The 26175-nt window shown below is 34.7% G+C and overlaps 1 protein-coding gene across 1 annotated transcript; it reads right to left on the reverse strand.

Moving 5' to 3' along the window:
• Positions 1-5726: 5726 nt before the first annotated feature.
• On the reverse strand, positions 5727-13857 carry LOC149555068 (uncharacterized). The gene is made up of 3 exons (XM_089829101.1): positions 11509-13857; positions 8608-8724; positions 5727-8444 (listed from the first exon to the last, which is right to left on the reverse strand). Exons 1-3 carry the CDS (start codon positions 12535-12537, stop codon positions 6513-6515), a joined length of 3078 nt encoding a protein of 1025 aa, XP_089685227.1. The 5' UTR covers positions 12538-13857; the 3' UTR covers positions 5727-6512.
• Between the last annotated feature and the right edge of the window lie 12318 nt (positions 13858-26175).

Below are 26175 nucleotides of genomic sequence, written 5' to 3' on the forward strand. Positions count from 1 at the left end.
TATGATGATCTACCCTATGAGGGGTTTGCTCTATTAAAATCTTTTAAGACTAATACATCTTACCTTGATTAAAGGATTTTACACTTACAATAAAGCAAGGACTATGTTAGGAGATTTAAATAAGGTCTATTAGAACCACTTTGTTAAGAGATTTTCCCAATTCAATGTGTCAAAGTTGATCCTTTAGTTTTCTCTAAAAGTTGTTTATAGATCTCTCTTCAATATCTCAAATTGATCTGCTTATCTGATATGCTTTGTTATGTCCTTCACTGCTCTAGTTGCTCTCTGTGCTCTCCTATCTGACTTAGCCTCCTTGCTCTATTCTAAGCTTGTTCGCTCCTTCACAATAGCTTCCACTTATGCTCGTAATCCATATTGATTTTAGGGTTATAACCCTTCTTAAATAGATAATCGTAGAAGGTTCTAGATCTTAATCAACAGTCCATATTTCATCCTTTTTTTGTTTCACCCTTCTAATTTTATGATTGGTTAATTATTTTTTCTTGCAATTAATGCCTTCTGCCAAATGCATAATCTTCTACATAACTATCTCTACAATCTTTAAATATCATGTGGAAGTTGGCTAAAATGATTTACATAAGTGGTTTTGTCATTACAAACTCATATGTCAAAACTGGTTTAGTTGGCACTTAAATGTTGTGACGCTCGGTCATAACTAACATTCATGTTGTCACTTGACTTCTATATGCTCGGCATATACTAACTCACTCAGCTTTAATTAACTTTTCATATGCTTAGTCTCTTCTATTTTACTCGACATGTATGTTGACTCGGTCTCTACTGGGGTGCTCGGCAACCTTTGACTTGCTCAACATGTAATGAAATATAAACAAGTCCTCTATAGATCGGCCTTATCTGGATGGCTTGGACACAATGATGACCATCCAATGTTACCTTGGAAATGACTAAGTGTTAGACATTAATAGGCAACTTGGGCTTAGAGATCAACAATTGTTCTTGTTTATGATGGTTGTAACTTGTCAATTTTCTTTCTAATGAAACAATGCTCGTCATGACCAAAATTTCTGCAATATGATCATGTTGTATTTTCCTTTTTTTGTGAATTTCATTTCTTCAAAGATGATGAAGAACCTCCTTGTTTGAGAGAAGATTATTATGCTCTATCCTCATGTGGGTTTAGCTTTTATTGCCTCTACTTATTGGAATATTTTCCTTGAGTGTGTTGACTTTTTACCAAAGCTTTGGATTTGGAGGACTTGAGAATGCCCATTATGATCAAATTTTCATTTTTGAGTATCAACATCTCTATAAATGAGTCAAAAGATGTTGTAGTATAAGCACTACCATAATCAAAATGACAAGTTTGAAAAATAAAAATAAAAGCTACGTGGTCTAAATGAAGTTTTCCAATAAATTGAAGGCAAATTATACATATGTGTTATCAATGCCACAATCCTTGACTAGTTCTCTTATATCATTTGTCTTTCAGAAGAATTACAATGTCCAAAATAAGCCGAAAACCTATGCACTTTTAAAAGAAATGATTTCAACAAGAGTTTATATGATCATGAACAAAAACCTACACGTTGCAAAAACAAGTATTGGATAACTACTATGAAAAAATTAATTTTCTAAAAAAGAATATGTCAAAATAAAAAAAGTGCACATGCTCAAGGTCAAAGAGTACACAAATTTACTCCAAACTTTTTTTTTTTAATGCTCTAAAAAGAACATCAAAATAACTAAGATATGAGTCGTCAAAGTCATAAAGCACAATAAAAATTAATATGGTGAAGGGAAAAAAATCCTCCAAACCTTGTTGACATCAATGATATGCTAGCTTAAATTTAATAGTCAAATAACCATCACAAAATACTAACGAGCTTAAATTTAATGGGGAAATGGTGGATAAATTTGACAATCAAATAGTCACTAATTCCTTGCAGATGATGATGTTAGCATTTGATTATATTGTTGACTAGGGTGTATAGATGTTGACATGGTAAATGACTATGTTATTGATGTTGCAAGTCCATACAGCTAACATGGTTGGATGGTTGGGAGTTCACATGGTGGCAATATTGTCATGTGATTATATGGTCAAGGATGTGGCAGTATATTGTCATATACTATTAGGTAGAAACATTTTTGATCTTTTGATTTAGTTCTTGTATGTTGATGTAGTGTTATATGTCTCTTCCATGTGGATGGTGAGTTGTCCATACAATTGATCGGTCTTCTTCATGGATTTCCCCATGGTCGATTGACCATGTGCGTCATGTTGGATGTCACATGGAATGATTTAGTCTCCATATACATACAAAGTACAAAGAATAATTGAAATCCAATTTACACCTACAATGAGAGCTAGAATTAAAGACAAGAATGCACCAATCTTGTGCAAATTAGATTTGAAAAGCACAAAGATATGGATTTATTAAGAGTTCAGTTCTCTTATGACACCTAAACAACCAAGGAGGGGGGATATGTTTATCAAGGTCCTAAGTAATAATGTCTAATTTGCATGAATAGATAGGTGATCCTAGCTAATTTGACCCTTTCGATCATGATGGTTACGTAGATTTTGGCCCAAAGTGCTTATAAATATGTGCTACTATTGGAAAGAGATCACTTACAATGAATGATATGTTGTCATTGATGGAAACTACATACATTTCTCTTGATCATGACAATAGATTTTGTCTTACCAATATATATTTGATTGAAATTAGAATTTAGAATAATATATAGGTATGTAATTATGCTATGCAATTATGAATATAGTATTGAGATAGCTATAAGGATCTTATTATATGATCAAAATTCTTGAAGTTTTGGGATTCATGAGATATTCATGTTTCAGTATTGGATTCATACTTTTGGTTAAGAACAAAACAAAGATAAAAATATTTCATCAATTACACTCATATTTTGGTAAGAAAATTGTTTTGACTATTGGTTATGTTTAAGATGAATATGTAGAGTTTACTATTTACTTAGCATATCATGGATTGATGATTTGATCAAGTTACACATTTTTGGGGAATTAACCAGCCAATATAAAAAAATGTTTTGAATGGGTATATATGTTACCAAGATTTCCCTTCCAAAGAGAGATGTGAGATATGTGATACTATATGTAGTGTGATATGTGTAGAGTTCAAAACAAAATTTGTAATGTGAATGATAGTATATAGGGACTAGCTACATCAAAATTGATCTAGCATAGTTGGTGTTACTCTATAATTTAGGATTGGGTTGTTGTTCTTCTTTTTTTGTATAAAATAAGGTTATAGCCCTAACATTGTAATAGAGAAATGTTCTTCGAGCAAGTACATAATGCCTTGGTGCATTTCAAAACCTTTAATAGGGTTCATCATTGTACTAAATCCTTTAATTGGGATAATTACTTCTATAGAGTAATTTCACATGTCACAACTCCGCCATGGTTTTTCCCTTAATAGGGTTTTCACACAAAAAAAATAATGGTGTTTTGAGTTCTTTTTTAATAAGGTTATCGAAAGAGTGACAATAGTGACCCACCCCTCCACCCTCTTAATATTCTTCACTCCTAATAATTGTTATTAGAGCGTTGTGCCTTGGAGGAAGTCTAATAGCTTAAGGATAATCCCAATAGGAACTAACAGCATTCAAAAGAAGCTCTTGATTGCACTTGAAGATATTGACAAGAAGAAAGCAAAGAACATTGAATTGGAAGAAAAGCTTAAAGAAGCTTATGGTTTTATCAAGACTCTTGGAGATTGACTAGAGAAATCAAGATCTAAGTTTGAATGTTAGAGGTAACATCAACCTGAGTTTCAAACTATGTAAGGTTGAAAGACTTTGGATTGTGAAAGCTCGAAGTTCCCTGCTTGTCAAAGTAACTTGGAAGTGACTAGGGAGATAAAGCTTCACACTTTCGAACTTATTAGACCTTTAGAGGTTTGAAGTCTAAAACTACGTAAAAGGCAAGACTATGAAGAAACTAGAGCTAGAACTCACAAAAACACAAAAACGGGGACAAACCCAAAGACCAAACAAGAAGAAAGAAGAGAGAGAAAACATAGATGAAGACCAATAGGAGAGTTTGTCGATCAAGAGCCTCTCTGCAAGAACCCACAATCTAATGTGACAGATATCCACATCAAGTCATACAAACCAAAACTACAAGACCAAAGAAAAAGGGGCTTCCCAATTTGAAAAAGTGCTTGAAATAGGGTATATGTTGTAGAACCACAACACTTACTTTTGTACAAGGGTATAGGCACTACTATCAAAATCCCTACTTAATTTTATCAAAAACATTGCATTCCCTGGTTTGATTTAAGACATAATTTAACTCACCAATTGTTTTGTCTTGAAAGTGATCTACCAAGTGTCCCCTTTCTTGTGTACTTAAATTGTTACAATTCATCCAACAAATAATCATTCCTTGTTCAATGATTATGTTTTAATTGTCATTTTGTTGAATGCTTTATAATATTTGAATGTCCTCCAAGAACCATCTTTTTTTTTCTGTCAAAATAAATAAGCTACATCCCTACTTGGTGGCAATCCCTAAGGATCAAGGAACACTTCTTGAAAAGATGACAGAACTTTATCCAAGCTTTCTACAATAATCACTATGAAACATCCCAATACATTTTGTTCATCTTTCAACAAAAGTAGACAGCTTAGTTCAATGTTTCTAACTATTGCAATTGCTATGTTAAGACTTGTCATTATAACTTAGCTTTTGCTATGTGTTTAACTCCATCATTGGCCCATCTCTATGTACTATCCATTTTCATGAAAAATGTACCTTAACATATAAATGAGTACCAAAGACTAGAAATTTAAGAGTACCAAGCACTAGATCAAAAGCATTGAAAAGCTTAATATATGTAATCACTTTATTGATTAATTACATAAATTAAAATCATGACTTTTTAACAATTTTAGAAGAAAATAAATTGCATAATGAACTTGGATCTATCCACGCATTATAAATAAAGTTTCAACATAACTTGTCATCAAAATAATTTTATTTCAATTTTAATCTCAATCTTAAATAAAGATTTAGTTATAACCTCGGGTCACCAAGATCATCTTTCCCAAATCACCTCGGGTTATAAGAAATCACCTCGGGTCACCAAGATCATGTTCACCAAACAAAAACCCACATATGATAACATTGCGAATTGAATCCGAACTCTTTGCCAAGCACCCTACTTACGTTGTGTCCAATTTTGTCAATGCCATGAGAATACTTTTTTGAAGTACCCCATATGTTGCACGGAAGATTATGAAAACACTTAGATTAGTGACAAACATGTACCTCCAAAGAAAAATATGACTATATTGACTATCTGGTCAAGCTAGTAAGATGAATAAGAAACCCTGATTAAAATTGACCCAAAAACAAGTATCTGAGAATTTCTTAGGGACATGGATCTCAATATCGTTACATTTAGACAATCATTGCCATAAGATTTAGACTCTCTCTCCAATCCACAGTTATAAAACCTTTAGGCAGTGATATTCTCAAGTATGTCAATAATTTCTTGTGGAGGGCAAAAATAGAATATGATCAATAGTTCCTGACTGAATTAATGGTATTTCAAATAAGATATCAAAAGAAGAGAATTTGAAAATTGGTAAAGAGTTGTGCCATCAGCATGCATCTTATTTCACTTCTGTAATGGGCTAGCAGGTATTTATATTTCAGATGACACACATGCAACATATGTATAAGGAAAAGACCATTGCAAAACTAAATATTATTTGAAGACCAGTTGATTCTCAGTATAAAAATCAGCAGATGATTACATAGTTAAATCCATATTTTTTACCCACTCCAAGGACATTAAGTTAATGCACACGGACTAGGGGAATTTGTTTAAACTGAAATTCGCAAAGTTAGATGTACAATTACTATGACAAAGCATAGTTCACAACATGAGAAGTCTTTTACCAGTATATTGCAGGTATAATCATCTAAAAGCTTGCACAGAATGAAGGCAATATGGCCCTGTAGATATTAACGATAACAGAGATGATTGCTCTTTGTTTGAAATGATACTTGTCTATCCAGTCCCACAAAACAGAATATGTTTTTCAGCACCACTCCAATCTGTAAATGATTATGCACCAAACGACAAATAGGAGCACATGTAGAGCTAAATGACTGACACTACAGGTTTTGATGTCATGTATTTTCCTTCACAGTTCCAAGTGGTGATCTCATATTCTTCTGTCATCTGTGGTTAAAGCAATACAAAGAAACTTGCACTCCCTCAGTAGACAGATTGAAATATATTTCTGGATAGAAGTAATGTCATAAATTCAACCTTACAGAAGGTAAACAGTGAATACCATTTCAAAATAATGTGGTATATTGCCCTTTAATAGTGTTGTTTTTCTTCAATCAGAACATATCCTTGAAACAATTTATTTATTTGCTTGAACTGGGATTTATCAATGCACTCGTAAACAAGCCAGCTTCACTGGGAACTGTGTATAGCTGCCCATGTTTCAGATGCTCATCACATCTATTTCTTAGGATCAGTACCATCTACATCAACAGTGGTTACAGAAGCAATTTGTTGCTTCTCAACCACTGCATTAGAAGTTAGTATGCCTTTGGCATTGCTGGGAGATAAAACAGGACGAATTAGACGCCTCCTCTTTTTCTGACCATCAAATTCGTTTTGCATGCTATTTTCCTGTGAGGTATCTTTTGACATTTTATCTGTTCCCATTTCTGAATTTGTATGTCGTTCAGATCCATGAATGTTTTTTCTTCGCTTGAAATCAATAACAAATTCTTCTTTGGGTGTGTCAGTATCTTCAAAATCATCAGGAATACAGTAATCCTCCTCTTCTCTAGTAGTGTCTGATTCATAATCTTGTTCTGAAAGAATTTCATCAGTATGCTTCACTTCTAAGCTCAAGCTTCTGGATCTCATGGGCTTATCATCTAAGCTTACACTTCTGGATCTCATGATATTGTGTGTAGTTGAAACAGGTGCAGACAAGCGAGACCATACGGTAAGTTTCTTCTGATTATTAGTTCCAGTGGTTTCTGCTTTTAACAATGAGTTTGAAATAGTTGTGTTATTTATGCTTTTTGGAGACACCACAGTTTTCCTTAAAAAAGGCTTGATTTCCAAGTTCGAAGCTGAAATGGGAAGATTCTCCTTAAAATGACTCCTCTCATCCCCATCTAGTCTATTCAATCTTCCTTTGTCATGTATTGATTCTATCAATGGAGAATCACTCTTTGCTGTAACTCTTATTTTTCCCAGGCTGTCGACAACCCTGGTTGGCAAACAGTGCATATCATCATTATCCATGTCAGAGAAATTCCTTTTAACTACAGTTAAATCACCAGCTGTATCATGGCAACTTAACTGCTGAAACTTTTGAGATTCATACTTTGGGTTAGCATCATGATGGACTTCCTTATTAGATTTAGATGTCAAGAAGCTTTGCTGGCTAATTAATGCCCTCTCTGCATCAAGGTAACTCTTATCCAACATACCTAGACTGACAGATGATGGAGCATCATGATAGCTGGATACACTGGGTTCTAACTGGTTCTCAAGGTCATTGAATTGCTCCATTTCACTTTCCAAAGCTTTCCGAACATTATAACGAGCATTTACAAGATCAATATGCGTACCTCTAACACTCGCTGCTGACTGTCCCTTAACCGACATAGCCAAACTTGGATATACAATACTTTCCAAATCTCTTGCTGCAGAATACACATGTTTTACACTTTCCCTGTTGCTTTCTTGGAGACAATTTTTTAAAGGACCTGCACCCTTCGTAGAGAATGCTGGTATTGAATCAAAACTTCTTCCAAATGACTCCTTTTCATTTAAACCCAAGTATGCAGCATCCAAATGGCCTTGCCGAACATCATTATGGGGATAACCTCCCAATCCATAGGATGGATTATCTTTCAAATGCTCTGCAGCTAGTTCCTTATGGCAGTAGTCAATCCTTCCTTCTTCCCCACTGACATCCACCTTATGATTAAGCCAGTTATTGTTGAATGTGTTTAAATCTTTCAAATGCTCCCTCTTCAATTTGGTTAGATCTTTCAACACATGCTCTCTGACACTCATATAGCGTCCACTTCTTGTAGATGATCCTCCATCATCATCCACAAATTCCGAGTCCTCAGACAAATTTCTTAATCTAAAATCTTTCTGAGGCTTAGAGATTGCTGTAGCAGTTAACTTTCTAAGACTATCTCCACATAAAATATCTCTTCTAGTTTGTCCCAATATGGCTCTTTGCTCAAGGGAAGCCTTGTCATATATGCTGTCAGGTAAACTTTCTTGTTTTTGTAAACTAAAGGCATTCAAAGTTGTCCTTGAAACAGACAGTGGTGGAACAGCTTTAGAAAAATGTAAAGCTTCCCTTGAAACAGGGGGTAAATTCGAGAGAAATAATTGAGCCAACTTAGATACCTGAGAGAAAACAAGTGTATATAAATTGTCTATAATAGGATCCTAACTTGCATTGTATGGTCAGGATCTTTCCCTGCCAAATTCTTATCTGTATACGTTAAGGATACATTCTCAAAAATATATATACAAACTTAAAAAGGTTTTGATGATGCACAACTAATACCTGTTCCGCATTTAAATCCCAATGAAACTTTTTCATAGAGAAGTAATTTTCCTTAATAGCTTCCTTGAATTGCTTCTCTGTAAGCGGATCACACAGTTTGTAGATTGAAAATCTGACCTGCATTAGAAACAAAACACTATGTTGAGCAGTCTGAATTACCTTGAATATTTTCATCAATTGAACATTACTGTATGAGGGTAACTAGTGCAAGCCAGTTATAGGAAGGAAACTGTGGATCTATGCATTGGCAGGAACCCAGAAATAATCCAAATGAATTATCCCTTTAACTATACACCAGAATGAATGCTTATAGGAAGTGGTGATTGTGGAAAAACGGGTGTTCAACTTAAGATCAACAACTTAAGAGATTACATTAGTTGTTAACTTGTAGTTATCAGAAATATATTGATGAGAAATGTGCACACAAACTATGTACACCAATCCTCATTGATATTAAGATCTATGTATGTCAATTTACATTAAATGTCCAAAGAAACTCAGTGTATACATTCCAGGAAATACCAAATCTGTCTTAAGGAGAGAAGATCCCAAAGAGTTGAAAGGCTGACCATAACTCCTGATTTTCTTATCAACAAAAATCAAATCCCTAGCAACATTCATTGAGAGTAAACCATCAAGTTTTCAGCATTTAATGTAATTCTAAATTTGATCTTTTTGGTAGTTTTGAGTCTTTGACCCAAAAAGTGATATAGTCTTTTACTTTTTAAAAAACACATAAATAGAATTAAAGCTCTTGGGTTAAACAGTTCATAGAAGTATGATACAAGATTCTGCAGATAACTGTGTAAAAACATAATGATGTCATTGGCAACTGCAATTAATATTTTTGTATCCCCGGCAATGGAATAAATGTGCTCTGCCATAATTATCAATATAAGAAGTCTTCTGAAATGTCAATCAAAAAACTATACTAAAAGTTATCTCTACAAGCTTGTCTCATATAATTGGAATGACAGTTTGTCCCTCGAGACTTGAAAAATACTAACGCAAAAAACAAACACTTGAAAAATGGTTTTTGCTACATAATTGGCACAATGACTATCTTGATGCCCTGGGCATAGCATGCCAAGTATGGTTTACAGAAGCCCCACAGCATAGACAAAGTCTTAACATTTTTAAGAACATATTTTAAATTTGTGATTTGAACCCTCTCAAACCTCAATATTTAGACCACCAATTGCCTCCATAAGCTTCAACAGCAATGACATGAAAACCTTCATGGTAATCAAATGGAACCCAATCATATATGAAAAATCAGTATTCAATTGAACATATATAATTTGCCAGTAGTGCAACTCAAATAGTTAAACGTGATAAAACTAAATTTTGAGCTAATGATATAGCTCAAAATGAGGGGAACAAAAGTTGCAATGTTCTGCCTTCATCTATATTGTTTATAGATAATCAAGTACAAATCTTTACGAACAGATCTTGATAGTTCATCACTACGAAATCACATTGAAGGCTACAAAACTTTACGTAGTACAAAATTTGAACCATTACCAAGAAATTCCTTGGTTATCATGTCTCCTTTTTAAGATACATAGGAAAGTGAGCGATTTTGCTAGCAAGACTCTATTATATACAGCTTACAGTTGAAAATGTTTGCATTTGGAAGAAAGACTGGTCTGGACTCTGGTCAGTCAGTCAGGATTGTGGCCGCTTAAATTTAGGGGACCAGTCAAATAAGGGAATTAGATTGCCAGTTGACTGTTCTACATTGAGGGAAGAACTTGTCAATCAACTGCACTTAAGGAAGATGGAATATAAACAACACAGGGAGAGAAGAGAAGATATACTTCAAAAAAACTCAAAACAAACAAAAAAAAACTAAGCAGTTAGACCAAATTCCAGAGCATCGTCTCATTCCTCAATAGAACCCTTTAGGATGACCTTCCTGGGGACAAATTCTTGAGTGGAGCAAAACATTATAGACAATCAGGACCAACAGGGGAATCAGTTTGCACACTGCTATGTTTAATATACATCAAAGTGCAGTTCTGTATGCCAGGTGATCCAGGTCTATTGTAAAAATTTAGTTGCTCTATTTGCATGTGTGGTTCAAGAAAGAAAATAATATTGAAAACATCGATAGGTGATATCTGATTGCGATTAATTAGATTGTATTAGCATAGGACACTAAATTTTCAGAAATATGATGTTTCCATGGCTCATATAAGATTTAGAATACTCTTTTTCTAAATTAAACTGTGTTAAGTTATTAATAAAATTGGCATTTTGGGTCATACTACATGATTAATCATCAGGATTAGACAAATATGCTCTAGGTTCTAAGATAGTTCGGGTTGCTTACATTAAGTTTACATGTAGATCAAGATGAGCAATCACACCCAACCTAGCTTTTGTTGCAACTCTTCGGTCACTTTCATCCAGAAATCCATACGATCTCCCTCAAGAGAGCATCCCTCACTGGTGTTAGTAGGTTTCTGAATCCTCAAACTTTATTATTATACATTTCTAAGCCTAGATTAAACACATCCAACACCTAAATTTAACACATCCAACAAGTATGTGTTTATCAAATGCTATTTTACTATTAAAAAAAGTACTGCTTTTGCATCACCAGATTAATTTTAAAATTATATTTTCCCAACGAAAGAAGCTCTAGACCATTAGAAATAATCACTAGCTAGCACAAAACCGAAGATGGTATGTGATACCTGAGAATTTGCCTTATGTAAACATGATTTAATAAAACAGCTTATTTCCTAAATGAGGGAAACAATTCACAGTCCAAAGCTGTAAAACTCACTGAAACTCTTGGCAGAGAAAATTGTATTTGTCTCTAGTAACATAAAAACTCCTAGAACATAAAAACGATCTTAATGATAAACAGAAAAAGGTTGAGGCTTAGCATACCTGTAAGGGGAAGTCAACTTCAGATCCTCTAAAGGCGTCATTCTCAAGCTCAATTCCAGGATAAGAAGCAGCCTCAAATATGCCCCAAAGGTGCCTAGATTCATACTCAAAAAGAAACAATTTAGTACCTGGCTTAACATGGTCTAAAAGTCTCAACTTTGCTTTGGGCATACCAAACACTTTGTACTTAAAACAATTAACCCTCTGTTGATCGTTACACATGAAAATGAGTCCTGCCAACTCATCTCCAAGAACAGCATCTTGAGACTCTTCACAAGAAACATCAGATCTTAAACCATAAGCTTCATGCCTAGCAATACCATTATATTTGTCCTTCAAGTCCTGATTGGCAATCATTCTTTTCTGTAAAAGTGGTCTTGCTTCCAACCTTTCAGCAGACAACCGCAGTTGAGCAGATTTCTGTGGCCAATCAATAGACTCGCTCTTATACCCTCTACCACTGAGGCTCTCAGTATCAGACGTAAATTTTGAATGGAGGTTCAATCTCTTACGAGATAAGTGGTCATCGTAATCTTCAATTAAATCCCTTGCTTTTGAAGTGATGTGAAAGCCATTCTTGTGTGCATCCTCCTCAACTTCTCTTCCACGAGAAGTCTGTCTTAGATTCCTCGAGATCAAAAGTTTTTTCCTTGAATCTCCAGATCCTGAAACTCTCAAAATTCTGCGATGTGGAGACAATCGAACAGCAGCACTTTTGTCTACAGAAGTCGTGGGTAATTTCTGCTTCTTTGATACACGATGCATGTAGGACATAATATCCTCTACCACTGTTCTCTCATCGACTGATACAGGCTTTCTCTTCGAGACGGGCTTGACATAATCCTTGCTGTCTGTCAATACCTTCTGAGTATCCATTTTCCTATCACTTAAATGATGATTTGCATGGGACTCAAGCCTTCTTCCACCAATTGAAGCTTGAACATCCAATAACTCACGCAGATCTGTAGCAGCACGGTGGATTTTCTTCACAGAATCGTCAAAGGGGGAGAGATCCCGAGTTCTCAACATTTTTATGCAAATCCTTTGTCAGAAGATTCCCCAATTTTGTAGAATTGTGGCTAAAATCCAGTCCACGGAATAGATTAACTGCGATGACGCATTAACAGAAAAGAAGGACGATTTCTTCCCGGAATTATAAAAGTTCAAGCAGCAAACCAAAATGTTAGACAAATTTAAGCAGTGCAAAGCCTTTTGGTTGAGCCTATCTGAAAAACGGCTGGGTTGAATTCCTGTTTCATTTCAAACTCTTGAATAAACAAAGATCGTCTATGGAACGTCCGCGAGTGCAGATTTTGATTCAAACTAACAACAGAGGGAAAAGCTCTTCTCTGGTGAAGTTTAAAAAATAAAATTTTGCACTTCGACAATACAAAAACTGAACAACACTTTACCAACAATCTGGACAGAAAACATAGGCATCCATTCTGTTAACCCCGAGATAAGATATTCATTCAGTTTCCGTTAACTGTTCGATTCTTCTAAGGAAAATTAATACAAATTCACCGAATTAAAAACCGAGAGAGACACGAAAGAGCGAAAGAAGAACCAACATTCGACAATAAAAACAACGAAACCCAAGGTTAATAAAACAAGATCGCAATACAAGCGAAGCACAGATACCCTGTAAAATCTATCCAATTCTCACAAGAGTGTGAACAAATCTTAATCGTTAAAGCAATACAGTAGATCTCAAGAGAGTCGAAGTTGCCCAAACCTTCAGACACCGAGATCCGAAAGAAAATGAAAGAATACTTGAAGAAAAGACTAAGCCCCGCAAAAACCCGACGAAATTAATGAATAAAATGTTTGCACGGGAAAGACAGGAGTTCTTACAAACCCTACAAAATGTAAATGTTCACCAAAAAAAACAATTTTCACAAACCCACTTGGAATCTGAAGAATTCGATGGAGTCAACCCAATTCAACAGGTACAATTTCGAGTCTTCGAATACCACAACTCTTCATCAAGAAGAAATTAACAGATCGGCTTGATCAAAGAGCTTAAAATCTATATCACAGAAGAAATCAAGCAAGCGATCAATTATTGAAAGGCGATGGAAAACAAACGATCAAATTTTGAAAGGCGACGGAACTCCACAGCGAGATCTTAAAACCTGGGCACCCACGAAAAGGAATCTGTAAGGCATGACAGCTGCTTGTGCAGAAGTTTTTCTATGGCAAGAATAAAGATGAGGACGGTAGTTGTAGGAGCCGGGCAACTTCCATCCACAAAATAATAATAATAATAAATAAGTAAATATAAAATTTAAAACAGAGAAAAGGGCGGGTAGGGGAATCTACTTTTGTCGAAACGTGCCTTGTGTTCTTGGGAATTTCGACAATATTGACCCATTTTAAAAAAGGAAAATTGAATTAGTGAGTTATTTTCTCCTATATTCACTCAATAATTGAAGTAAACTTGACTTTGAACACCAATCTAATGGAGAGCACCACACCATGTGACATGCCATGCAAAATTAGTTTATTTGGGTCTCTTTCGTGTTACATAAGTAATGCAATTTTACTAGCTTTCATACTTTTCTTAGAACGTCAAGTGGGCCTCATTGGCCAAGACTTCTATATAAGGTATAAGTCAAGAAAAGTATTTATATGCATTAAAAGAGGTGGAGGGTGAGAATTAAAGAAAGGTTGAATTGAAGGAGGGTATGCAAATTTGTAATATACTAGTATTTTTATAAGAGGTGCAAGGGAATAGCTGAAAGGCAATTTTGCACATGTTTTAACTTAAGTACATATATGCTCAACCATATAAAATTGAAAATACTATTCAGGTAATTCTTAGTGTGTGCATCATTTTTCTCAATCAAGGAGTTTTTAGGCTCCTATAGTCATGGCATGAAAAATGGAGTTGCCCAATAGATAGGTTACTTTGCCACAAATTATTGTGATGGAAGATGGACCCAATAACTCAAGAAACAAGAAAAGGAAAGGTCTCTCAACTTGCTCGACTGGAAAAACATTCAAGAGAAAACCACCATGCTCTAGCTTGCTTCTCAAATTTATAGGGAGAATCAATTTCATTCTCCTTTGGTGCAAGAGCACGTAGGATAGGCAAATTGAAACCCTCATTCTCCTAGGTCAATTTTGGCTAGTAGTGACTCTAGCCAAGTTACCAGTGATAATAGGACATTTAGGGTCCTAGGGGTGTGTTTGTGTGGTAGAGTGATCAATTAGGTGGTTAGGAGGCAAAATGTCAACTTGTGTGATCAAAAGTTGCTTAAGTGGGCAAAAGTTGCTCAATTGCTTCTAAATGTGTAAAATTGGTCTTGGAGCTACAAATGGTTGGAGAAATCTTGTAAAGGGGTTAAAATGTGTTAAAAGGTCTAATTTGACCAAAAGGCATCAATTTAGAAGGTCCAAGACAAGTTTCAGAAGGAGATGCAAAAAGATGCAAAAGTTGTCAACAACATTTCTTGAAAAAGTTGCTTTTTGACCCCTAGTAGTTATGGTTCATGGTTCCAACTGATGGAACTGATGGAGTTAGTTTATACAAGGTCATCCATGACTTGTTTGAGGGGTTGGACGCTCATTTGCATGAATTTGAATAGCAAAGCCACTCATCTTATTGTGCAATTTTGTCACAATTACCTTGCAAGTTGAGCATTTTGATTTGTCTAGATTGAACAACGTTATTGTCCATGATAGATAATCATATTGATGTGTTTACTTTCTCTGTGTGCTAGATTAGGAGTTCTTGAATTCATTTGCTTAATTTCTAACAATTATTTCCTTCCTAGATAGTTTGATGGTCTGAATAGGGTTAGGAAGAGTAAAATGAATCTTCCATACAATCCCACTGTGGAATCATCACGGCCAGTTGGGACATAGGAGTGCACTCAATTTACAATGTACATATCCATTTTACAGGTCATACAAGGAGGTTTGCTATTTTTAAACTCTTGCCCTATGCAAGACATCAGGGTCTCGGCAAGGAGCAAGAGCATTCACAATTTGATTTAACAACTTGAATGGATTAATGAGTATGAAGATTGGATTTGGAAGTGCTCATGGGAGGTGTTATGCATTAGGGAAAGTGTGAGGAACAAGGTTGGGATCCCAAAACCAAGATTCAAACCCATTCTTAGAAAGTTGTTGATTTCCTTTGTTATTTTGGGCTAATAGGGGTTAGGTTTGCACATATAGGTTGGAAACCCTAGACCTAGAAAATATTAATTTTTTGCCAAAAGGTTATCTAAAATGGTAATTGGTTCAGGGGTTATTAAGGAAATTGTGGAGAATTTTCCACAAACAAAGTTTTGGAGGCCTAATTGCAACTAGGTCTTGTACCCCTATTTCTAGGGATTTGCTAAGATCGGGTAGAAATCCAATGATAGAGGAAGTGAAACCTATGGAAGATTATTGAATTTAAGTGGACTCACACCTATCCATCCATGGGGAGGCCAAGTTTGGAGTTTGGGAGACTTGGTATGTGTTTGGACTTGGAAAACCAAGAGAGAGGGTTAATGAGTTAATCTTGGTGAGGAGTTTCTTGTGTCTAGGAGATAGAATCCAATCTCCTAAGTGGTAGAGGTGTCTAAAGTGACCCTTAGAGACTAAAGAGATAGTCCTAGTAGTAGACCTAAAGAATAAGGTCTAGAGTTGGAAAACCCTAACTAATAGGGTTAGTTTGGAAACTATCTATCAAATTGGTCATGATAGTGTGTTTGTTGTTGTAGATAGGTTTAGGAAGATGAGTCATTTCATACCTCGAAAAACAACTAATGATGTTAGCCATATTTCTAAACTCTTCTTCAAAGAGGTAGTGAGAATGCATATGTTACCATTAAGAATTGTATTAGACATGGATGTGAACTTCATGGGTCACTTTTGGAAGACCCTATGGAAAAAGTCAAGTACAAACTTATCCTTTAGCTCTGCATACCATCCACAAATAGATGGCTAAACAAAGGTCACCAATAGGGTGTTGGAAAACCTATTAAGATGCTTAACTAAGGAGTATGGTCAAATGCGGGGTCAAGTTCTATCCCAAGCTTAATTTGCTTGCAATGATAGTGCGAATAGGACCATTGGAAACAATCCTTTTGAGATAGTGTATGGGATACACCCAAGAGGGGAATGTAAACTCAAGGAACTTGGAGACATGATTGGGAAGATTGGGCATGCTAAGGACTTTGCTCAGTCCATGGAGGTCCATGACTAGGTCAAGAAGGCATTGACTGATGCAAACCAAAAAAACTTAAGGCTAAGAGGGATGAAAAGAAGAAAGACCTACAATTTGAAGTAGGGGATTTGGTTGTGATTCACCTTAACAAGGAAAGGTTACAAAAAGATGTTCCAAGAGAGCCCTAGATGAGAAGGATAGGAGCATGTAAGATCTTAGAGCAATATGGACAAAATGCCTATAAGGTGGAGCTACCCACAAAGTTAAATATTTGACGTAGTGAAAATCTGAGGGTACCACAGCTAGAGTTAATCTAGATCCCTACAAATAACTGTACAATAGAAATACAACACAAGATATACAATCTGGTACCAAATGCAACTCTTTATTCATAAAATAACTTTTTACATGCAATTTGCCTAATTGTAAGTGTAACACCCTGCCAAGGGGTCCAAAAGAATTAACCTAAAGTTTTACTAAGTTTGCCAAACATTTTTTTTAAGAAAGAATAACATACACGTCATACACAAAGTAGCAAAAGCAATAACATACAAACATAACAGATTACATTCCTTAAGGATCCCAAGATGTTGAATCACATTTAAATTTAATTAATACTAAGTCTAACAAATACCACATCCACATGCAAGAATAATTATAAGTCCAAGTCCATATAAATAATATAATAAAATTTGGAATGCCACGTGGCAATAAAATTTGAAATGCTCAATCATCCACTATACATGTCACAAGGTATGAAAGGCTAAAAGAATATATATTTATAAAAATAAATTACATCATCCTTTTCGGATCCATGAAACAAAGTGCAATACAATAAGTGAAACCATTCATCATAAAGATATAACTATCCATCATAAAGATATAACCATCCATCATAATACACAAGAATAGAATGAAAGGAAATGTAGACAAGGAACTCCAGTCATAGTATCAATAGACAGATCTCAATGGTAAGAGTAAAAAGCACTACCAATTGACCGCGTGGTAACCCAAAAAGGCCCACTCCCACCGCACTAAGGAGAGAGTCTCAAGTCTCAAACAAGATATCAATCCAAAAATCAAAAGAAATATCTATGTCTAGGAAACCCTAAAAGTAATCTAACTCAAAGGTTCCAAGATAAAATCGACATCTAGACCCAAAGGCAAACATAGACATGTAGGAAATCTATATTGCTAGTGGCCAAGTGTCATTGCACAAACCAACTCTAGGGTTACCCAAATAGTCTTTTAATCCTTCGGCCCCCTAGTGACTCTATGCAGCACTAGTAACCTTTCGTACTGACAAGGTATACTAACGAGTCAACTCTAAGGTTACCCAGTCACTCTTTTAATCCTCTGGCCCCTTAGTGACTTTTTGTGGTACCAATATCTTATTAATTCGTTTTAAACCCATTTAATGAAATGTTATCACTTATTAAACTACTTACAATGGGTTACCCTGGTAGCCACCGTGGGCCCCAGCCTCCATTGCAAGCCACTTCCTAACTTAACATACATATTACCTACCCTAGGCTCATAAAAGTACAAATCAAAGAATCATAATTTTCACCTTAGTCCTATACAAGTGACTGGAAAGCATCAAAAGATAATTCACAATAACCCATCAGTTCTTTACAAGCAACTGGAAAACATCCCAAAAATACTGATTGAAGACTCAAAAAGGTTAAGTCAAATATGTCATAACATTCACCTCAGCTTCACACAAGAACATTGGAAAGCAATAACGAGCAATAAAGTCAAACTCAACATAGAGCATACCAAACACATTACCATGGTTGAATTTAAAAGATCAAAAGATCAAATCAACATAATACCACAATCATAGAACTCCCAAACCTCTAGTAGACGTCCTAGAACTGGTCAACACTCTACTCAACCCAAACCCAAAGCATAAACAACATACAAAACAATGTAGTTTGTAGTTTGGTTTGATTTTGAAGCACATAGTTTTGAGTTAATCAGTAAGGTTTTTAGTTTCTATTTTAACATATGTTTCAAGTAGATAAAATTCACAAATTATCGTTACAAATTAACCCGTTCTTATATTCAAATAAATGCACAGTTACCCCTATTTGATTTTAAGTAAATTTTCCCAAAATAATCTAAAGATAATCATTTACTAAATTATTAAAATAATAAATATTGATGTTTAAATAAAATAATTACCACTTTATTAAAATCAGTTTTATCAATAATAATAAAATAACTCTATATCTTCTTTAAATAATATTCATCATTAATTAAGCTTAATAAAACTAATTTTAATTAAATTAATTAATACTTAACTAAATTAATATCTTATTAATTAATAATAATTAACAAATTTATTAATAAATTCATTAATTAAAATTAACTAAATTTAAATATATTTAAAAATTTATTAATAATTAATAAATTAACTTATTAATAATTAAATTAATAATTAATAAATTAACTTATTAATAATTATTATTAATTAAATTAATGTTTTTTAAAAAATTATAAAAAATTAAGAAATAAACATAGCGTATTGTTTTTAAAAGGCTCATCGACCTTTAAATGGCACACAACCACCCTGCGGTCAGTGGCAAGTTTAAACCGTCGATAGGTAAGTGGAGGGGTGGAAAAAAACCCGCCTCCCTTCATTAATATATATTTTATTAATTATATATATATATATATACATATACATGTATACACGTATATGTGTGTATATATATGTATATATATACACACATATATACATGTATACATGTATATGTATATATATATATATATACATATATATATGTATACATGTATATATATACATATACATGTATACACGTATATATGTGTGTATATATATGTATATATATACATATATATACATGTATACATGTATATATATGTATATATATACATATATATACACACATATATACGTGTATACATGTATACATGTATATGTATATATATATATACATATATATATATATACATATATACGTGTATACATGTATACATGTGTGTATATATATATATATGTATACATGTATATATATACATGTGTACCTGTATATATATACACGTGTACATGTATATACATGTATACGTGTATATATATACATGTATACGTGTATATATATATATACATGTATATATATACACGTATACATGTACATATATATGTATATATGTATATATATGTATATATGTATGTATGTATATATGTATGTATATATATGTATATGTGTGTGTGTGTATACATGTATGTATGTATATGTGTGTGTGTGTGTGTGTATTATAGAGTTCTTATCAATACTCTGATAGAAAAATTACAACGAACCAAACAAATTTTTAATTAAAATTTTTCATTTCATTCCAATACCCTTCCTAGTTTAATTTTCAATTTGTAAAATTACTAAATGAAGATTCTATGATATTTTAATCCTTACATATACAAAAGAATCATCATGCATACTAGAAATTCACAATATTGAAATACTTGTCAAAAGGAATTTCAAATAAACATTTCATAGTCATGAAGAAGACAGGAAAGAGGAAATAACATAGTTAGCTATGCGAATCAAAACACAAGAATCTACTTGGATTCTGATGCTAACATTGCACACACCAAAAAGATTTGTGAAAGAAATTTCTTCTCTCAAAACCTTCTCTCTTCAAAATTTCCTACTCCAAAATTTGCGGTCCTTCCCAAAACTTCAATCGCCTAAAAAATGAACCCTCAAATGTTGATAAGGAGTTCTCTCCTAAATTCAAGGCACTAATTGTGCAATCACCCGAGAGGACTCCTTGCTCACCATTCTTTAACTCTTTATTAACTTTTCTTTTATGTTTTCATGCATGCTTTATACAAATTAAAATATCTTTATTAAATTCACTTGACTTCTCTTTTTTATTAATTTATTAAATTTTATTCTCATGCATACTTTATGCAATATTAAAATTCTTTAATAAATTAATATCTTTTCCATACTTTAATTTATTTTCGAAACGTTAATTGATAAAATATTTATTAACTTAAGTAATAATAATATTTAGCATTTATTTTGAAATGGACTCCTAAATATATTATTATTAAATTAAATTAATATTATCACATTCTAAAATTAAACTTATAATTTTATATTTAAATTTAATTCTTTTTATTTAATTAATTTTCTAATTAATTAAATATAATTAAATATTAAAATTATCATAATAATTTTCCATTAATTTAATCTTTTAATTAGACTTAATTAGTAGAAAAATCACCAAAGACCTATAGGATGAAATATGAAAACCCATCATAGAAAAACACATGCAAGATCACACTAAAGGGTTATAATCATGAATTTATGTCGTATGACGTATTCTGAAGGTAGTCAACTCAGATACTTGTCCTAATTTTTTAGGACAAATGGGTTTAAAGGTTAGGATTTGGACTTAAGAACTTATCTCCCCTCTCTTACCATTGAGATAATGCAATAGGGTATGCTCATCTTGGCAATTCAAGAAAGTCGATACCTGATACCTATAATCTACATAAAACCCATGAATGTACAAATACATATATACTAAGCTAAATAAGCAATGGCAAGAAATGGTGCATCATGTAGTCCTGACTAGTAGGTGACTACAACTCCCTTCCTTAACCACATCAGAAATGTCATACATAAACAAAATATACATGAAAACCATACACATACAGTATGGGGTAAGTATCCATAAGAAAACACATATGATAATCCATCTAACTAATCATCATCAATAACTGAAATCATTGTAATAATCATCATGCATACATGAAATATAGAGTACCAAGTAGTCTCATCATAAAATCAACTAAATATGAAACAATATCTAATAATTTGAAAGATAATGCTACTAATCATCAAGCATAAAATTGGCCTAAAAGAGTTTGGCAATAATAATAAAATGTAAACTAGGGGCAGGCACTACAATAAGGCCTTCCAAGTTATGGCCAAATACAATAGCAATTACAAAAAAAATAGTTTTGCAAGATTTCTCAAGATCCAACTCAACACTAGGTAGTCCAGATCCACGCTCTGGTAGAAACCTCCAAGGAAGATCTTAACTTGTGCTCACAAGGCCACCAAGAAATCTCCTTGTTTCCCAAGCCTTAGCTACTAGCCCTTCTCAAAGTTTGCTCCTGGACTTCATCATCTTCTCCAAGCTGGATGAATCTACCTTAAGACTCCACAAACACCCCTACTTATACCCAACTAAGCCACAAGTTGGCCTAGCGAATTACAAATTAAAATAAACCCTTATATTAAATATTTTCATAAGCCACAAGTCAGCTGCAACACTCATTAACTACCTAAAACCCAAATTAAATACCAAAAATCAGCTCATAAACAACTCGGGCAACACTGAAGCTAAGACCAAACCGAGCGCTAGAAACCTCTATTGAGTATTAGCAACTCACCAACCATAACCTAGCTCCCTTCATCGATCGAGCCAACTTGATCGACACTACTATCGAGTTCCTAGTGCAAACCAAGAAACAATATACACCGAGTTCCTCCTTTGGTGATCAAGCCCTTCAATAACCAAGCTACTTGGTCAACACTACAACCAACATCACCAAGCTCTCAATGCATGTCAAGTGCCTTCAATAACTAAGTACATCCTCCTTCTTTGAGTGAGTCACACATATTTATTTAACCAAGTTCCTCAACTCCAAAGCCAAACCACACCATCTTGCAGGATTGTTAGCAAGCCTAGGATGCTCCTATATTAGATACCCCAGGTTCAAAAAAATGTTCTCAGTAGATGGAAGAACATCTTCTAGGATTCAACAAATAAATCCCAAATTGGTTCTTCACATACATATCCTCCAAGTCCTCAACTTGTACACTCTTTCCCTTGATCCACTTTTGCTTCTTCACATCCATCCTCAATGTGCTACAAATCTGCTTTCCATGCTAATCTCTAACCCTGTTAGTATCCTTAAACTAAACTTGATTGCCAATACTCAAGTTCCTCCTACCAACCTCTTCATTTTGTAAAGGAATTAGGGAATGTTTCCTGCCACCTTTTACAATTGTAAACACATTCTTGACACAATCATGCATAGCCTTGCAATCATACTGCCAAGGTCTACCAAGAAACACATGACAATTGTTCATGTCCACAATATCACACAACATTTGATCCTTATACTATCCTATCTAGAAATCAACAAGGCACTTCTCCCTCACTTCCAAAGCATGCTCACCTTGCAACCAACCAATCCTATAAGGATAAGGATGTCTCATTCTTCTCAAACCAAGTTTCTGAACCATCTCCTTAACAACAAGGTTATTAGTACTACCACCATCCACAATCACATTGTAGACTTTACCTCTAGACTTACAACGAGTCCTAACCAAGTTGGTTCTTTAAGAAGATTCCAATGTCCTCTAACCAACTAATACTCACTGAGCTAGTAAACTTTCTCCCTACTTAGGTTGACTGTCATGATCTTCAACCTCACTCACAAAAACAACTCTTCTATCACCAACCTTAGTGTAGAAGTTGATGAAAGCCAACTTTGCAGTGCGCCAAGATCACCTGCATGCAAATAGCTTGCTGAAGAGAAACTGAAAAAGGAAGGAACAAGAGCTTGGAGAAATTCAACAAAGCAAGAAAATATATTTCACAATAAGAAAATGAAATTGCTATGTGAAATGATGTGAATTTATGATGAGAGAGACCAAATATAAAGGCCTCAAGGAAGCTTATAAAATAAGCTAGAAAGTGCTAGAAGATAAGGTTGATAACTAAGCATACGTCCACAAAAAGGTGGAATATCCTTGATCAAGGTGAGAGGATAAATATGACTAGATGGGAACAAAGTCCATGTTGTCAACAACTCATCAACTACAACTATTAAATAAATGCATTAACCTAAGTAAACTTAAGTAAAATAATAAATAATTATTTACTCTAACACCCCTCCTTAAGTGCAACTTAGGGGAATGCCTTAAGCTCACAAAACTAAGATGAAATACAGAATGGGTCCTGGAAAGAAGGCCATGTTAGGTACCCATGAACAAGGCAAAGAAATTCAATCTCTAAAAACGAGGAAAGAGGGAAAACTTTATGGGAAAAACCCTCCCCCAAAAAGAGGTAAGAACAAACATGCTAAAAAAAAACAAGGAAGGAAGGCTTCAATAAGACCCCCCAAGGACAACTTCCACCGAAAAAAGGCTCAAGAGACTCGCTCAAAACCATAAGTACAACTAGCCCCCCCCCCCCCCCATGAGAGATACTAAAGCCCCCCCAGAATAATGGAGACCCTGAAGTAAGGATCGAACCAATACAACTCTAATGTGGAAGAAACAAGGGAACATAACAAGGGAACCCCTGAACGAGAAGGGAAATTGGAAGGCCTAGGTGATGCCCAAAGGAGAAAGTATGAGGATCCTGAAAGGGAATCCACAAGGCAGGTGTGATGACATTTTCATGAATGTCCTCTATAGTATCTACAATAAGTGCACCTAGAGGCTCGATGAATGAAGCTGGAGGATCAGGCAGAGGAGAAGAAAAACCCTACGGAAGAGAAAATCCCTCATCTAGATGTGGTGTGGAAGTCAAAATAGGGATCTCAAGAACAATACAAAGGTTCAAGTATCCTAACTACACCACATGATGCTCCTGTGAAAGAGAAGAGCCATGCTCTGAAAGTGGAGATGGTGGGAAAAAGTGTGAGAAGGTGTAGAGACGGGTGGAAGAATCAACTATCCTTGTAGCAATAAGGCCTCCTGTGGCATGATCCTAAATGAAGACTGAATCTGTAGTGAACTCAACTATCTTCCTTGATCCATTGTGTGTAATTTGAGAAATCGAGAGAAGGTTGGTAGACAAATATGGAACATACAATACATCATTGAATATACCATCCTAGATGCTAACTGAACCTTTCTCGTAGACTAGTAGGGTAGCATTATCCCCCATGAGAATATGAGGAATGGGAGAAGCCTTAAGAGTAGAGAAGACACCTTGAGAAGATGTCATATGGTGAGAAGCACCTGAATCTAGTATCTAAGGGACCTATGAAGAGGATGCAATGGACGCTCGTAATGCATGACCCTTTCCAAGATCTGGTGTAGATGTTGAAGATGTGGAAGAAGATTAAAAGGTAGACTCTTGTGAGGTAGAAGAGGATGGAGAGGAAACATTTCTCTTCTAAAGAAGAGCTTGCAAATCTGCAATATGTTTCTCATAGCCATCAAATCTCTTCTAAAAATAATGTGTCTCATCATGAGATCCTTTCTGACAATAGGAATAGGTAGGAGTCTAAGTCTTCTTTTTCTTCTTCTTCTTAGAAGAAGATGATGAACTAGTAGAAGGGGAATTTGATATTTTCTTCGGCTTTTGCTCCTATGTATCCTTGGCAAGCAATGCCTCCAACTGTGAACCTGAAAGTGAATCCATCTGAGTGATCTTGGACTATTCACAAGTTAACCAATCAAAAAATATCTCAAATGAAGGCATCATGTGTTTGTCACCCAAGGCATCCATAGTGGAGTAGAAACTGGAAGAGAAGATCTAATACTATCCCCTCAACTTTGAGAGTATCAAAAAGATACACTCATCATCTGTCTTGGTTTTTCCACATCCCTACAAAAGTGTATGTAGAGATTTGAACTTCATCAAGAAGTCCTCAACGTTGGGGAAGTTGGTAGGTGTCAAAGATGTCAATTTTGCATCAAGCTGAAGTGCCTAGAACTCATTCACTATGCCAAACAAAGATTGGAATTTCATCCAAATAGCTCGCGGAGTGGTCAAACATCTAAGTGAAACATAAGACTATCTAAGATGTTCAGTGCAATCAATCCCATGGCCTCGTCCATTTTATTCCTGTGCTGAAGAACCTCAAAAGGGTGCGTTAGAGAAGGTTGGTTCTCATCCAAACATGACCATAAGCCTCTTGACATGAGAAGCCTAGTCATTTGTGCCTTCTAGGTGTGATAGTTGTGTGGTGTGAGCCAGGTCATAGATGGATCTGACATTAAGAGAAGAAGATGAAAGTAGAAGGGTCTTAATCTAAAGTAAATTATAGAAAAGAAAATGCCCCCTCACCCCATAATGTATAAAGATATTCCTCAAGCACCACAAAAAATAAATATAGAAAGCACAAAAACTGAAAAAGAACCTGGATTTTGGATGTAGAGAAGGAGGAAACATAAGCCTTTATTTTGATGCCAAAAATGAGAGCTCAAACAAACTCAGAATGTGATAAAGCTAGCACCATTTTCTCCATCTCTGAGTCATCTTTTCAGTGCTTCTTTTGGATTGGAAAAAGACCTCTGTATGCTCAAGTTATGGCCAAAAAACCAACTGCAGCTCCAAAAGACTAGCTCACTAGAAAATTACAGTCACTGCAAAAAAATTGATCAGGAGCCTATCACTAGAAAAAAACTGCCTGCCAAAATGTTGATGTTAGATACCAAGATGATGATGTCAATCTGAGTAATGGTGGTTGGGTGGTAGGTGGGTTCTGCTTCGCA

The sequence above is a fragment of the Cupressus sempervirens genome, chromosome 5, assembly GCF_028749045.1.
Source record: "Cupressus sempervirens isolate cs-2001-9-10 chromosome 5, ASM2874904v1, whole genome shotgun sequence".
In the NCBI taxonomy this organism is placed as follows: Eukaryota; Viridiplantae; Streptophyta; class Pinopsida; order Cupressales; family Cupressaceae; genus Cupressus; species Cupressus sempervirens.